This window comes from Anolis carolinensis, unplaced genomic scaffold (genome assembly GCF_035594765.1).
Source record: "Anolis carolinensis isolate JA03-04 unplaced genomic scaffold, rAnoCar3.1.pri scaffold_10, whole genome shotgun sequence".
NCBI lineage: Eukaryota > Metazoa > Chordata > Lepidosauria > Squamata > Dactyloidae > Anolis > Anolis carolinensis.
The window spans coordinates 16,824,091-16,841,467 of NW_026943821.1; the positions used below are offsets into that span (position 1 = coordinate 16,824,091).

General features: G+C 44.6%; 1 protein-coding gene across 1 annotated transcript in view; it reads left to right on the forward strand.

The window, feature by feature from the left end:
• The window catches only part of nfkbid (NFKB inhibitor delta), a 32,136-nt gene that overhangs the window by 2,914 nt on the left and 11,845 nt on the right, over positions 1-17,377 (forward strand). Inside the window, exons 3-4 of the mRNA XM_016996034.2 lie at positions 1,870-2,016; positions 14,993-15,044. Of these exons, the coding sequence (XP_016851523.2) occupies positions 1,870-2,016; positions 14,993-15,044 (199 nt within the window). The remainder of the gene's footprint in view (positions 1-1,869; positions 2,017-14,992; positions 15,045-17,377) is intronic.

Here is a 17,377-nt window from a genome sequence, read left to right on the forward strand (position 1 = left end):
AATAATAATAATTATTATGTAACAGATTAGAAAAACTAATCACAACCGTTCATGGTAAGGTGCAGAAGACTATGCTATAGGAACAAGTGGGGACCCGATCAACTGTTCACCTCTGTCAAAGGTAGCTTGGAAAAACCAAGTTTTCAAAGCTTTTCTAAAGGACATCAGTGTAGGGACTAATCTAATTTCTCTCATACTTGTACACATTCAGACTTTTCCCATCCCATTAAAACAGTAAACAAATGTGGGGGTAAAAGCTTAAATAGGTGTCACAGGAGGAATTTTTCCAAATCCCCTTATTGGGCAAGTGTCATTGTCTCCAGTGACCTTGTTCTGGATGGAGAGATATCAAGACAAATGGAGTTTACAGGCTGATGGTCCCACACCTTTCACAGCAGGAGTGGGTGGGTAGCAATGGTGTGTCCCATGCTGTTAAAAATGCTTTTGATCAAGGTGCTCCTGCAAGGCACGACTGTGTGAGTCAGCCGAAAATCTGGCAGCCACTATCTTCCTCCAGTTTTCTGGAGTTTGCTTCAATTCATTCCTGTAACATTAGCCTCTAACTTTGCTGGACTCCTGCAGATAAAGTGGGACACTTTGGCTCTTTTCATTCAATATAAGGATCCCATCCCACTGAACAGATCAAGTGCTTGGAAGAGTGGCTCAGGCATATTCAGTGTTGAAATGAAATGGATTATTTTCCTGCCTCCGTCACACATATTTCAATCTATCCATTTTACTCAGTAGGCCTCAAGTTTAACTTGGAGAGCAGCAAAATCAACCTATAGATTCAAAGCATCTTGCTTGACTTTCCCGAGTAAAGTGCTCCTCAATAGATCTTATTCTGTGTGAAGGATGGACAAGGGAACATGATTATAATATTACCATTTTTCAGCATTAGTTTAATAGACCTTTTCTTTGCATTTACTTCATACCTCATTTTCTGGCACTGACATATTAGATCACAGCCAAACATATTTCCAAATGAAGGCTGTTGGTGTTTCATGTGTATTTAAATTCAATTTTGATGAGCGTGTTCTTCTTTTGCCATGGCAATGTTCTGTTCACAGCAGAAGCCTGAAAGTTTAACTGTTGCACATTGATATGTGCATTCCCTCATGATTTTAGTATCTTCAGTGTATCCCTGGGTTCACCTAGACACAACAAACACATTCACAAATATGCATTTGATTGCAAGTGTCATTATTCGATCACAAAGATTGTGTAGCACATTTGCCACTAATAAGCTTAAGCTTAGATTTACATTGAGGAAGTAGACTTAGGGTGCATCTACATGATGATGATGATGATGATGATGATGATGATGATGATGATGATGATGATACAGTTTATTTATTTCACGCCTGTCCATCTTGTCCATCTCCTGAGGTCCAAACAGAGTGGGGCAAAAGCTTCCTTCTATCTGGACACTTTAGTACTATTGATGCAGCCTAGAATCACATTTGCTGCTGCATCACACTGTTGGCTCATGTTCTGCTTGTGCCCTAGATCCCTTTCGCATGGACTGTTTCCATTGATCAGAAGCCCCTTTGGGTTCAGCCACTCCTCCCATTTGCAATCCACCTCACATTGTCATTGAGTTTCTGAGCATGTACAGAGTGCATTTCAAGTCTTCTGCAGAGCTGAAACCAAATGCAGTGAAGTTAGGGAGATGTAGGTTTTTTCCTCACTTCTTTACAGCTTTAGACTTTTTTTTAAAAAAAAATAATTTTTATTTACATACATTAATAACTTACAGTGAATCAGAACACAAAACAGTGAAGATTTTACAAATCCTAATGGCTGTTTCATATCAGCTACTTGGTAAAATGTGCCCAGTCATTCACTGCTTTCCTCCTTTGGGTCCAGACCCCACTGTTAGTGGCAGCAGCAGCAAATCAGCCAGAGATTGTGAAAGACCTGATCATGCTGGGAGCCGATGCCAATGCTGCCGACCAGAAGGGCCAGACTGTGCTGCACCTTGGCGCCACGTACGGACTGCCCAGTGTCATTGAGGTGAGTTTGACTTTGCCTCTGTCTTGGGAGAACTGCCCACAGAACTGGGTTGCCACTGACAGATGTGCATTTCTATTATGTTTTTATTGCATACTTATGTTTTATTGCATACTTTCCTGTACTTTTAATGCCAGACCAGCAAACAGAGATTAAGCAGCCAGTGTTTTCCTTTTTTCATGTTTTGCAACTTTGCACTGGCCGAATTTCTGTAGATCAGGCCTGTCCTTGGATATTTATTGATGCCTATCACAATGGTTTTGACCAGATCTTAAGGTTTAAAAAGACTGTGTTGTCGAAGGCTTTCATGACCGGGATGTCTTTCGGGCTGTGTGGCCATGTTCCAGAAGTATTCTCTCCTGACGTTTTGCCCACATCTATGGCAGGCATCCTCAGAGGTTGTGAGACATGGAGAGATTAGGCAAGGAAGGTAAATATATATCTGTTGAGAGTCCAGGGTGTGACAAGAGTCCTTTGTCAGTTTGAAGCCAGTTAATGTTCCAGTTAATCACCCTAATTAGCATTGGAAAGGTTTGTCTCTTGCCTGGGGGGCATTATTTGTTCAGAGTAATTAGCCGTCCCTAGGGCTCCTCTGCCCTCAGAGTGTTGCTTCCAATCTACTGTTCTGATTTTTAAGTTTTTTAATACTGGTAGCCAGATTTTGTTCATTTTCATGGTTTCCTCCTTTCTGTTGAAATTGTCCACATGCTTGTGGATTTCAATGGCTTCTCTGTGTAGTCTGACATGATAGTTGTTGGAGTGGTCAAGCATTTCTGTGTTCTCAAATAATATACTGTGTCCTCTGAGGATGCCTGCCATAGATGTGGGCGAAACGTCAGGAGAGAATACTTCTGGAACATGGCCACACAGCCCGAAAGACATACAACAACCCTGTTTAAAAAGAAGCATTCTTTCCTGACGTTTCACCTGCATCTAAGGCAGGCAGCCTCAGAGGTTGTGAGGTCTGTTGGAAACTAGGCACGTGGAGTTTATATATCTATTCAAGGTGGGAGAAAGAACTCTTGTCTGTTTGAGGCAGGTGTTAATGTTGCAATTGCCACCTTGATTAGCTTCTCAGCTTCAAGATCTGGCTGCTTACTGCCTGGGAGAATCCTTTGTTGGGAGGTGTTGGCTGGTCCTGATTGATTCATGTCTGGAATTCCTCTGTCTTCTGTGTGTTGTTCTTTATTTACTGTCCTGATTTTAGAGTTTTTTAAATACTGGAAGCCCCGGTGGCGAAGTGTGTTAAAGCACTGAGCTGCTTGCAGACCGAAAGGTCCCAGGTTCAAACCTCAGGAGCGGCATGAGCGGCCGCTGTTGCTCCAGCTTCTGCCAACCTAGCAGTTCAAAAACATGCCAATGTGAGTAGATCAATAGGTGCCGCTCTGGCGGGAAGATAACGGCGCTCCATGCAGTCATGCCGGCCACATGACCTTGGAGGTGTCTACGGACAACGCCGGCTCTTCGGCTTAGAAATGGAGATGAGCACCAACCCCCAGAGTCAGACATGAGCACCAACCCCCAGAGTCAGAAAGGTTTTCCTTTCCAGAAAGGAAAACCTTTACTTTTTTACCTTAGTCAGATTTTATTCATTTTCATGGTTTCTTCCTTTCTGTTAAAATTGTCCACATGCTTGTGGATTTCAATGGATTCTCTGTGTACTCTGACATGGTAATTGTTAGAGTGGTCCAGGTGAAATGTCAGGAAAAAAAATGCTTCTGGAACATGGCCATACAGCCCAGAAAACTCACAGCAACCCATATAGGAAATGATTGCTTAGTAATTTGGAATTATTTGTGTATGCTCCTGACAGTGACTATCCTTCAAGGTACTTCCTCCATGATATTTTCATCTTTGTTTTCTTTGACAGTTTCTGTCGATTCTGTAAAATCAGTTCTCTCTCTGTACTGTCCAGGAAGTCCCCATGTCCTTAAGAGTGTCAATACGGTGCTGAAGTGTTCTGCCCTTCTCTTCCAACAGTTACCAGTTTGCACATGCTGCAAGTGTGGTTTAAAAGGTTTTCTGCCATCAAACAGACAAATTGGGAGATTATTGAGGAATATTTTTAAAAATAAAAGATTGATGGGAACAACAACAAAATTATTAGATAAATCGAAGGGGAAAGGTTTTCTACAAATATTTCGGAAAGGACTGGAAGGAAGAAAAAATAAGATTAAAACCACCAAGGACTAGAAGGAAGTCGAACAATGTTACAGTAGAGTCTCACTTATCCAAGCTTCTGGATTATCCAAGCTATTTATGTAGTCAATATTTTCAATATATCGTGATATTTTGGTGCTAAATTCGTAAATACAGTAATTACAACATAACATTACTGCGTATTGAACTACTTTTTCTGTCAAATTTGTTGTAAAACATGATGTTTTGGTGCTTAATTTGTAAAATCATAACCTAATTTGATGTTTAATAGGCTTTTCCTTAATCCCTCCTTATTATCCAAGATATTCGCTTATCCAAGCTTCTGCCGGCCTGTTTAGCTTGGATAAGTGAGACTCTACTGTACTTTTATTTTTACATTTTTATTTTTTATCTATATCTATCTATCTATCTATCTATCTATCTATCTATATATACATACACACACACACACACACACACACACATATATATATATACACACACACACACACACAGTCTCGCTTATCCAACATAAACGAGCCGGCAGAATGTTGGATAAGCGAATATGTTGGATAATAAGGAGAGGTTAAGAAAAAGCCTATTAAACATCAAATTAAGTTATGATTTTACAAATTAAGCACCAAAACATCATGTTGTACCACAAATTTGACAGAAAAAGTAGTTCAATACACAGTAATTACTGTATTTATGAATTTAGCACCAAAATATCACAATGTATTGAAAACCTTGACTACAAAAATGTGTTAGATAATCCAGAACGTTGGATAAGTGAGTTTTGGATAAGTGAGACTCTACTCTATGTCTGTGTGTGTTCTCTTTTTTTCTCTCATTTCCATTCAATCTTTCCTCACTCTTTCCATGTTTAGAAATACTCAATAAAAATACTTTTTAAAAAAGGTTTTCTGTCAAAATGACAAGCATGGCACACATAGCAGTAAATGAGTACAGCTATTTCTGCTTCCGTGCTTGCAGTTATCTCCCCCCCCCCCTTTTTTTTTTTTTGGACTGTAGTAACTTCTTTGAATATAGCTGTGCATGCCACAAGGCACAAGCTGTTTGCTCAAAAATTTGCTTCCTCATCTAGTTCATGCTCATTTCTATTCATGGCAACATCAGCGAAGGCTGCTGGGAAATCCTTGTTTCAGTAAACACCTGTCTTTAACATAATGGTGGTGGATCTTTTCCTCTTTTGGCCCTTGGTCCCAAATTCCAGATTGGGAAGAGAACTGGAAGGAACATGGAACTCTTTGCCCTGGAGTGTGGTGGAGGCTTTTAAGCAGAGGCTGGATAGTCATCTTTCGGGGGTGCTTTGAATGCGATTTCCTGCTTCTTGGCAGGGGGTTGGACTGGATGGCCCACGAGGTCTCTTCCATCTTTATCTATATATATAAAAGGGTAATGAAATTTCGGCCTAGGACAAAACAACAAAACCACACATCCCAGAAACACTAAACCTGGCAGCAGAATCCCTCATCCATGCCTCTAGGTTCATACAACAAAAAGCTCCAGCTACTCCAGAAAACGGCCAGGCTTTGAGACTGCAAGGCTATTCACTGCTATTCCATAAGGATTCCCATAAGCCACAGCAATGCGTGGCTGGGCAAAGCTAGTCTATATATATAAAAGGGTAATGAAATTTCAGCCTAGGACAAAACAACAAAACCACACATCCCAGAAACACTAAACTTGGCAGCACAACCCCTCACCCATGCCTCTACGTTCATACAACAACAAAAAAAGAAAAATAAAGTCCTAATTAGAGGGAGAGGAATAATTGTTTTTATCCAGTGGCTTCCAGTTCAAAGGCTAAGCTCTGCCCACTTGGTCTTGTAGCGGAACCTTCGTGCTACGGTTCTTGTTGGCGCAGTGGAGGAATTTGAAGACGGACAACTGAAGGAATTTCCCAGAAAGCAGTTTTATTTCGCTAATGGCCACTAGGGGTCCCCCTAGCACAAAGTAAGTGCTTCTCCAGGGGAACCGCCCAGTGGCATGCTGAGTGAACATTTATACACACTACAGGGTTCGGGTTATGCCCGCCCACAAGCAAATTCATTGGCTTAGAGTTGTGACGCTGCCCAATCGGTGCTGACTAGCAGGCCGGCTGCACCCTTTTTGTGCCGTGCTCACAAATCTTTCAGAGCGCCTGCGTACGCATGCTCTGTTTGTTTTTCTTTAGCTTTCATTTCTTCAGAAACACATGATTTCCCAGAAGTCACATGTTTCTGTGAGTTTATGCACCCGGGTCGCTAGCTGTCGCCATCTCTGCCCATATATGGTATTTCCTGGGGTTCCTTAACCCCCCCCGCCTCACTCCCCCATTTTCTTTTTGCGAAGCGCATGTACAAAAGCTGAAGCAAAGCATTATGGTTCCATCCAATCCCGCTTGGCTTGGAGTATGGCTATCTTTTTTTCAGGTAAAGATTGTGTGACACACCTAGTACACATTTGCATCATTATTGGAGTGCAACACATAACTATGAGAACAATGAACAATCCTAAAATCCCTACCAACAATATGTTCTTCAACCATTCTATTGAGGGTAACCAGCTAGTCACCCAGGAGAAGGGAGACCAACCTTCTATCTCCTGGACATTATTGTAAATTAACTTTTGTAATGACTCGATGTCATCTTCAATAGTATTATTCAAGTTATGAAATTTCACTACACAACGTCCTCTAACCATGGCGCATAACCCCCCCCTGGCCGCCAGTAGGTAGTCAAGGGCCAACTTATGCTGTAGGGCCATCTGGCTGATTTCTTCTACTTCAGACTGGATTTCCCGGAAAATTTTACCAGTGGCATTTATGGACTTTTCAAGGCGGCAAGTCAGGCCTAGAACACTTCTACGGTTTGCTTGAGCTACAATCCCTGGGTAAGCACCCAGTGTCAACAAGCCTGTGATCAGGCCTCCTCCTACACGGGAGGCTTCTGAACCTGACAGGGCCTTGTTGATAATGACCTCATCCGAGCATTCTGGTCCTAGAGGGCCTGTTTGCACAATGTCCCGTTTCAGGCGCTGATGCCCTTTGTGTAAGACCTGAACTGGGAATGTCAAATAACCCACACCGACACACTGGTAGTTGCCGGGGTGATAATTTGTGGCCCATTTATCAAAGAAAAACCATAGATTTGGATCCCTAATTTGCCATAACGGACAGAGGCTTTTACCTAGGCTCAGTTGGGTTAATTGTTGCAGTATGTTCATATAAGATTTTAGGCCCTCAATAGAATCATTCACACTAAATGTGGGATAATCTGGATACATGCTAGCCCACTCGGTTGCGGTTAGATTTAATCGTGAGACATAAGATGTATTAAATCGTCCATGTAGATAGAACCGGTCTCGACAATGGGAATAATTGCCTAATCGGGAAAAGAACGCCTGCCTAGTTCCCCAGTGTTTCCACTCAGAATTCCATATTCCCGATCCTCCACAACAGAAGCACAAACCCCTGGTGGAGGTATGGTATCTAAACCGTCGAAACCGAGTTTTATTTATCCTTTGCGGTATGCTAGAAAACACGGTAGGTGGACCCTCCTGAGCCTTGGACAATCCCTCCAACACAATCTGTGGTTCATCAATTAAATCGGGAAGAAATGAAAAATCTCCTACGGTGAGGGGGTGTTCATATATTAATGCTACCTCTTTCCCGTGCTGCTCAAACATATAATTGGCATGTTCTTTTATCCAATTCCCATGTGCTCTTTTTCCAAAAGAGAGAATAAAACTCAGCACAAATAATATACCAAGCACAGTGCGCTTTCCTCCCCTCCTCATAGCTTGTCTCCCACTTTTTCCTCTCAAAATGTCTAGCCACCATCTCCCGGAGAGCGCCTTTGTTGGGCCATGCTGCAACATACTTGACCACCGACGCTCCGTTGCACCCGAAGGGATCAGCTTCATGGCCTTGTTGACCCCTTAGGGAGTTGCCGGATGATCCTGAGTCTCAGGTCCTCACCAGGAACTCGCTCCGTCCGCCACTCCTCAGGTGCTAGTTTTACACGGGTGTAATGTATCCACGGCTTAATCTCCTTCACCTTCACTGCAGTGGGGGTAGACAGGAGCACAACATAGGGTCCTCGCCACTTGGGTCCCAATGGCTCAATCTTCCAATCCTTGACCAGAACCTCGTCACCTGGTGAAAAACAATGTAGAGGTGTGGTAGGGAATGGTGGGTTCAATTCAGAAATGTATTTTTCTAACTGCTGCATTTGTCTGCCCAAAGCCTGAACCTGGGCCAATGTCTGTTTCTCTCCTATGAGGTGCTGCTCAGCTCCTGTCTCTAAAGCTCCCTTCAAGTTCAAAGGGGGTCGTCCATAGAGTCTTTCAAAAGGGGAGAGTCCTGTCCGTTTGTGTGGTGTACATCTGATTCCTAATAATGCCATGGGCAAAACCACCGTCCACGGCAATCCTGTCTCTTGGCAAAGTTTCCCAAGCTGAGCCTTTAATGTCCTATTCATTCTTTCCACTTTTCCAGAAGATTGGGGTCTATATGCACAATGTAACTTCCATTTTATGCCCAAAATTCTACATAATCCTTGCACAGCCTGTTGAATATATGCGGGGCCATTATCTGATCCAATTTCTAAGGGTATGCCAAATCTGGGAATAACATCTTTCATTAGAGCTCTTGACACCTCTACAGCCTTCTCAGTTCTTGTAGGGTAAGCTTCCACCCATCCTGTGTATGTGTCCACGAACACCAGTAAATATTTGTATCCTTTGTATGGGGGCATTTCTGTAAAATCAGTGACTAAAGCTTCAAAGGGTACCCCACCCACATGTTGGACTCCTGGTGGCTTGAGGGGTCCTTCTCTGGGGTTATTTTTGATACATGTCCAGCATCTTCGGGCTGCTGCTGCCGTTAGGCTATGTAATCCATCGATATACAACTGTCGTCCTAGCAGATTTGCCAATGCCATTTTTCCTAAATGTGTGTTTTGGTGCATGTGTTGGACTAAGTGCCATGCCAAGTCCTTAGGGACGTAGACACGGGCGTCTGGCATCACTATGAGTTTTCCTGACCACTGACCCTTCTCCTTTAAGGCCCATTCTTCTTCCTCTGGTGTATATGTAATGTTATGTTCAGTTAATTCTACCTGTAGGGCCATTACCTGATGTTCAATATAGGGCAGCCTAGCTGCCTCTTTGGCTGCCAGATCAGCCTGCCTATTTCCTTGCACTACGGGATCGTCTCCACGTTGGTGCCCTTTACAATGCATCACAGCCACCTGCCTTGGCTTCCAAACCGCCTCCAGGAGATCCACAATCTCTCCAGCATGTTTCACGCACTTTCCTCCAGACGTGAGGAGCCCGCGCTCCTTGTACAGTGCTCCATGTGCGTGGAGGGTGGTGAAGGCATATTTTGAGTCTGTGTAGACGTTAACCCGCTTTCCGCTTGACAATTCCAACGCTCGGGTCAGGGCAATCAATTCGGCCTTCTGGGCAGACGTCCCCGGGGGCAGTGACTCTGCTTCCAGCGTCTCTCCCCCCCACCGAACAACCGCATAACCTGAGTGTCTTTGATTATTTTCCATAAAGGAGCTTCCATCTGTGAACAGAGTGTCGTCCACCTTAGTTAGTGGCACATCCTTCAAATCCGGTCGACTGGAGAATACCTCATCCATCACCTGGGCACACTGATGGATCGTGGTGTCTCCTGGAGTCGGGAGCAAGGTGGCCGGATTCAGAGTGGAGCAAGTCTCCAGGGTCACCAGTGGGTTGTCACACAACAATCCCTCATATTTCATTAACCTCTCACTTGTGAGCCAGCGCGGTCCCTTAATGTCTAACAGTGCCTTAACGCTATGGGGCACCTTAACTGTCAGTGGCTGTCCTAGGGTCAATTTATTCGCTTCTTTGATTAAATCTACTGATGCTGCCACAGCCCTCAGGCAAGGTGGCAATCCACGAGCCACTGTGTCCAATTGCTTTGACAAGTAGGCAATCGGCCTTTGCCATGAACCTAGTGGTTGGGTCAATACTCCAACCGCTGTTCCTTCCCGCTCTGCAGCGAACAGAGTGAATGGTTTTTCCAAATCGGGCAGTCCTAATGCTGGAGATGACATCAATGCTTCTTTTAATGCCTTAAATGCCTGTTGACATTCTTCTGTCCACTCAAATGGATCTTCTCTTCCACCTCTCGTAGCCTGGTACAGTGGCTTAGCCAACACGGCGTAGTTGGGGATCCACTGTCTACAATATCCTGCTGATCCCAAAAATTCCCGCACCTGTCGCCGGGTACTGGGAGTGGGGATGGCACAAACAACTTCCTTTCTTTCAGCTCCTAACATCTTCTTTCCTTCGGTCAGATGGAACCCCAAATATTTCACCGTGGGACAGCACAACTGGGCCTTTTTCTTTGACACTTTGTAACCCTTTTCTTCCAATGTCTTGAGAAATCTCAAAGTATGCTCTTTACAGCCCCCTAGTGTCCGGCAAGCGATAAGCAGGTCATCTGCATATTGAAGCCAAATTCCCTCTTCCTTAGGTATTACAAAATCCTGTAAGTCTTTGGCCAGGGCTTGACCAAAAATGGTCGGGCTGTCCCGGAACCCCTGAGGAAGGCGTGTCCAAACATACTGGGTCCTTTGCCCTGACTGCTGAGATTCCCACTGGAAAGCAAAGATCGGTTGGGATACAGGGGCCAATCGAATGCAAAAGAATGCATCCTTTAAATCCAATACAGTAAACCATTTGGCAAATGCTGGTACTAGACTCATCATGATGTATGGATTTGGCACTACCGGGGTTAGGGGAACGGTGACTTGATTTACAGCCCGCAAATCTTGGACTGGGCGATATTCTCCTTGTCCTCCTGGTTTCTTGACTGGGAGCAGGGGCGTGTTCCATGGGGAACTGCATGGTACCAATATCCCATGCTGCAGAAGTCGCTCTAGATGCTTTCTGATCCCCTGCACTGCCTCTCGACTGACGGGATACTGTGGCTTGCATATGGGCCCCATTCCTCTTTTCACTTCCACCACCACCGGTGGAACATATTTAGCTAATCCTGGAGGATTATCTTCTGCCCACACTAAAGGAGTCTCATGCCATGGCCATTGTATTTCTTCAGTAAAAATCCTAACTTGAAACAGTCTCCATTCCTCTTCCATGGGAAATGATAGCTCCACTTGTCCATTCTTCATGAACTGGAGTTGTGCTTGTAATTTTGATAAAATGTCCCTTCCCAATAAAGGGACTGGGCAGTCTGGGAGATATAACATCTTATGCTTGACCTGATGTCCGGCCAGATTGCAGGTGCGTTCCTTAAGGAAGGGGCACTTCTGGGTCTTCCCAGACACCCCTATTACTTTCGTAGTTTCCCGAGTTGGTGGACTAATTTTTGTATTTACTACTGATTTTTCGGCACCTGTGTCCACTAAAAAGTCCAATTGTTGGTCCCCGATTTCAAGTGTGACCATCGGCTCCCCGGGGTCCAACAAAACAAGAGCCTGGCTTCCTCATTCCTCTCCTCCATCCATATCTTCCCATTCTTCTTCCATCACAGCTGCTGCAGCTATCACCTCTCTTGCAGGAAAAGGTACGTAGTTCCCACGCCCTCTTCCCCTTCCTGGGTTTCTTCCTCTCTCAGGCCTTCCTCTTTCTCTCGGTCCTTCCTGACTTCCTTCTCTTCCTTCTGGGCATTCACCTTTCCAGTGTCCAAACTTCTTACATTTAGCACATTGGTCTCGACCTAACCTCCGAGGGGGGCCCCTTCTTCCTCCTTGTCCCCCTCTGGCATATCCTCCTCTTCCTCTCTGTCCACTTGCACTTTGTTCCATCATGGTAACTAATGCTTGGTATTCCTGCTTCTTCTTCCTGTCCTTCTTCTCTTCTTCTACCTGGTCCCTCGCCATATAAACTTGATCTGCGAGTGCCAACAATTCATTCATAGTCTTTCCTAGAAATCCTGGTTGCTTTTGAATCTTTCTCCGGATGTCAGGAGCCGCTTGACTGATAAAAGACTGTTGAATCGCCCTCCTACCGTTTTCATCCTCCAAATTATACGGGCTATACTTTCTATATGCTGCCTCCAGCCTTTCCAAAAAGGCTGTTGGTGACTCAGATTTTTCCTGTACCACTCCCTGAATTTTTACAATGTTGACGGGTCGCGGCGGGCCCCTCTTTACCGCTTCTACCAATATACGCTGGAATCCTTTCAGTCTCTGCAAATGTCCTTCTTCTGCGGTGTCCCATTGGGGATCTATTTCCACAGGAAACCTCTGTGCTCCCCACTCGGCTGCATCACCATCTTGTGGGGCACCAACCTGGGCTATGGCTACCCCATTATTCAACACTGCTCTTCTCTCCTCTGATGTGAACAACATATTCAACAATTGTCTGCAATCTTGCCAGGTGGGATTATGGGTTGCCATAATCCCTTCCAATAGCCTAGCCATAGCTTGGGGTTCTTCACTATAAGGTGGAGTATTATTTTTCCAATTCAAAATGTCACTACTACTAAAAGGCACTACCTGGTATGCTTGAACTATCTCATTCCTGTTGTTTATCACAGGCACCGTTCTCAAGGGCATCTGGAGGGCCGGTCCGGTCGGTGAATCACCAGACCACACCGGAGCTCCATGTCTCCGAGTTTGTGCCGGAGAAGCATCACTGGGCATCCGTTGTGACTTCTTCTTTTCCTTTGTTTCCTCCTGATATTTTTCTAGGCTAGGATAGTGTTTCTTGGCCGCTTCGGTTGACTCCGAAGAGTAGGGTGGGGGTCTCGTTCCTAGTGTAGGTGCACCGGGGGCTGTTCCCTGGGGTGGGGGGGGGCGGTGGCAAGGGTGGCGGCAATAATTCCTGTTGTCTAGCCTGTACACTCAACTGTAAATCTGGGTAGTCCTCCTCATTGGATTGGAAAACTTCCTTCTTTTTCCCCTCCTTCTTCACCACCATACATTTGCCATTCCTGCACTGTCGAACCCAACCTGGATCTTCTCTAACTACCCGTTCCCACGTAGCAATATAGACCCACTGGTTCGGATGATTCACAGCACAATATTCTTCCACTGTTCGGATCAGTTTCAGATCCCACGTTCCTTCTACTTGCCAACCTAAACCAAAATCTGGCCATTCTCCCTGACACAAATTTCTCAGCCTATAATCTCTTAGGTCCCTTGGATTCCCTGCTACGGCTCTGCTAGCAAAAGAGCCAAAATTATCTAAGATGCATTGTAAGGGAGTGGAGCTCTTTGAATTTTTCCCTCCCATCCTGCCTAATAGAGGGGACTGTCCTGGCCTGGGCACCCGGCCACTCACGGCATGCGTCAGGAAACACAAGACAGAACCCCTTTCTACCTCCCTGGGAACTTTTTTTTGTCCCTCCCAGCGCTGGCGTTCCCTTAATATCTCATGCAAACCCCTATACTTGCCAGATTTCTGTAGACGTCGGACCAACCTTCGCCCCTGGGCTTTTTCCCCTGGATCCTTTTCCTCCTAGCCGGTTTCTGTGGAACCTCGCTGATGTTGCAGCTCTCACCGTCAGTCGGCGTTGGCATTCAGAGGCAAGCACCGCAGCCGGTCGTGTAGTATTCAGGGGCCCCTTCTCGTCTCACGGTAGTTGCCTCAGGCCCCCACCGCTGAGTTGAGGCCGTCCCGCCAACGGGATCCGTCTCCAAATCTCCTGGCCCGTCTTATAGGAAAAAATCACGTCGGGGTCACCAGAAAATGTAGCGGAACCTTCGTGCTACGGTTCTTGTTGGCGCAGTGGAGGAATTTGAAGACGGACAACTGAAGGAATTTCCCAGAAAGCAGTTTTATTTCGCTAATGGCCACTAGGGGTCCCCCTAGCACAAAGTAAGTGCTTCTCCAGGGGAACCGCCCAGTGGCATGCTGAGTGAACATTTATACACACTACAGGGTTCGGGTTATGCCCGCCCACAAGCAAATTCATTGGCTTAGAGTTGTGACGCTGCCCAATCGGTGCTGACTAGCAGGCCGGCTGCACCCTTTTTGTGCCGTGCTCACAAATCTTTCAGAGCGCCTGCGTACGCATGCTCTGTTTGTTTTTCTTTAGCTTTCATTTCTTCAGAAACACATGATTTCCCAGAAGTCACATGTTTCTGTGAGTTTATGCACCCGGGTCGCTAGCTGTCGCCATCTCTGCCCATATATGGTATTTCCTGGGGTTCCTTAACCCCCCCCCGCCTCAGTCTCCTAGCAACCCATTCAGCCCAGGGGACAGGCAGAGTTAGGCCTCACTTAGGCCTCTTCCACACTGCCTATAAAATACAGATTATCAGATTTGAACTGGATTATATGGCAGTGTAGACTCAAGGCCCTTCCACACAGCTATATAACCCATTTATAATCTTATATTATCTGCTTTGAACTGGATTATCTTGAGTCCACACTGCCATATAATCCACTTCAGTGTGCAGTCGGACACAACTGGACTTAATGTCAGGAGAAAACCTTTACCCTTTACCTTAACTACCACCAATTCCTCAATACTTTATTTCCCATACCACCATACTTTGCCACAGCAATGCGTGGCCGGGCACAGCTAGTTATTCTATGATTCTATGAGCAGTGAGCTGGAGTCAGCAGCATGAGGCAGAGCCTTAAAGAAACTGAGCTGTCGATGGGACCGCAGTTCCACAAAACAGTCTTTTATCTCTGGTCACTTATTGGAATTGCCAGCAAAAGAAACCTGGAGGCTAGATGGAAACCCACATGGGCCTCATCCAGATCACAGGATAGAAATTTCCTCTCTTTCATTGAATATGGCAACGTGTTTCTATCTGTATTGGAGAAGTCCCTTTGGAAGCCCATGTCAAGATCATTATTTTTTTATTCCAATCTTTCCCAGGCTGTCATGATGACTGGCATCCCTGTAAACGTGGAAGCAAGAAATTTTGAAGGTAAGGTAACAAAAGAGTGGTGTCTTCCCAGAAAGGATTTTGACCGGAGCATGCACTGAGGGAGGCAAGCACTGAACTACAGAACTGGGAAGGATTAGCATTGAGGCTTGTTCATTAATAATTAAGGAATTCAGTCGCGTTGTCTTCGTGAAGTTTGCAAAATTAATTCATTAGATTAATCATTAATAACACATCGTGAAAATTATTCATTCCTTTAGATCTGAGTAACATGTTAGTTTTCATTTTTTAAAAATCGACGGAAATTATTAACAACAGCTCTTCCATACTAGCCCCTAAAAACAACAAACCTAAATATTTATTTATTTTGTGTCAAAATCATTGCATAAATAAATAAGCATAAAACTGATAAAATAAAGGGAACACGAGTAGCTGAATAGTTTTAGATCAAAAACGGGCAACAGTGACTGCATTGTCTGTAGCTTTAAACAGTTCTTCCACTGTGCATGAGGCAGGGCATTGTGGGCAAGCATACAGATGCAGAGTTGTTTGTTCTGCTCCACAGTCACACAAGGTGGACGATTCTTCTAGCTGGTGTCATTTTGCCCTGTTGTCCTTTGATTTGCCAATGTCGCACCTCAAGTTAGCTTCACCTTGCTAAAGACACCAGGCTGCACACAGATCATAGTCTTTTGTAGTTTATTAGAAAATAGTTCCAAAAGATAGTTACAAAAACAAGGCTGTAGAATAAATCCATGGAAACATTAGACATGAAACAAGGTCCTTAAAACGAAGCCAAAGTCCCAGAAATGAATATACATCCAGGCTACAAGATAATACAGGAAAGCAGACTTGGTTCTTGATTCAAGCGAGGAAATTGCTTTGACGAAGATTTCTCTCTCAGCAAACTGTTTTAATAGCATAACATGAAGGTATTTCTTTGCCCTTTGACCTCCCTCTTATTTGCTATTCTGAGACTTCTGTGCAACCCACGAAATTCCAAACAATCTAAAGAAGCGGCCTCATCGCTTTCAAGACCACAGGGCTCATTAGTGTTATCAAACTGAGGCTGGGAGCTACTCTCCCTTTCTGCTTCTTGCACCTGAAAACCATCATCATTAACAACATCATTTCTTCCCGTGGGAAAGGCTCCCTGCTCCTCATCTCCCACAGCAGGAACACTCTGCACCTGAATCCCATAATTCCCATCAGAGTCATCTTGAAACTCATCCTGAACCTGAATCCCATCATCTTGAAACTGCATCCCAGAATCCTCATCAGAGTCACACAAAGGCTGAGTCACAACAGCCAACTCTACTTCTGAGTCTGTTCAGGGACTTCCAAGTTGCCCATTCTTGGTTTGCAATGTAATGAGCTATATAAAACACAATAATGGTTCAAAACGTAAGTAGTACACAATATGCAAAATCCACAGCAGCATATTGATACTGCAAACATAATACCTGATGCAGAGCCATCAATAAAGAAATAATAAAACATTTGCCGCTTACCAGAAGAAGGGTTCCCGAAACTGGGATAAAACCCAGGAACCAGTTGTAAACGGCATGAACAGATATATTACTACCTACTCCAATCAATAACCAGCTACTCAGGATCTACATCAGCATTGACTCTGTCTCCTTGGCTTGACTATTGTTCCAAAACCTGGAGTCCTGAGGAATCCTTCCAGAACTGCAGAGACTCTGAACCGGTTTGCCTTTAAGCCAATCTAATCCTTTTAGGACTGCAGAGACTTATATCATTTTGTTTGATTTATAATACTGAGTTAGATACTTTTGGGTTATATACCATAGGACTGAGCATTATTTATTTATTTATTTATTTATTTACAGCATTTATATTCCGCCCTTCTCACCCCGAAGGGGACTCAGGGCGGATCACATTACACATATAGGCAAACATTCAATGCCTTTTAACATAGAACAAAGACAAACAAACATAGGCTCCGAGCGGGGCTCGAACTCATGACCTCCTGGTCAGAGTGATTCATTGCAGTTAATTGCACTGGCTTGCTCTCCCGCCTGCGCCACAGCCCGGGCACAGCATTGATTCTGTGAATGTAATATGTATATGATGCTCTAATATACATATTGTGTACTATTTGTGTTTTGAACCATTATTGTGTTTTATATAGCTCATTACATTGTTTAGAATAGGCATCCAATAGCATTCTTGGTTTGCCCCTGGAAGGAGACCCTCATGTGGGGCCATCCAGTTGGAATTACTTGGTATTGCTGCCCACAGAGATGTTCTTGCTGTTCCTTGAGGAACATTTAAAGGAGTTGTGGTTCTCATGAAACTTTTCCTTGATTTAAGTCTACTGGGAGGAGACTGACAGCCATACAGTGGATGGC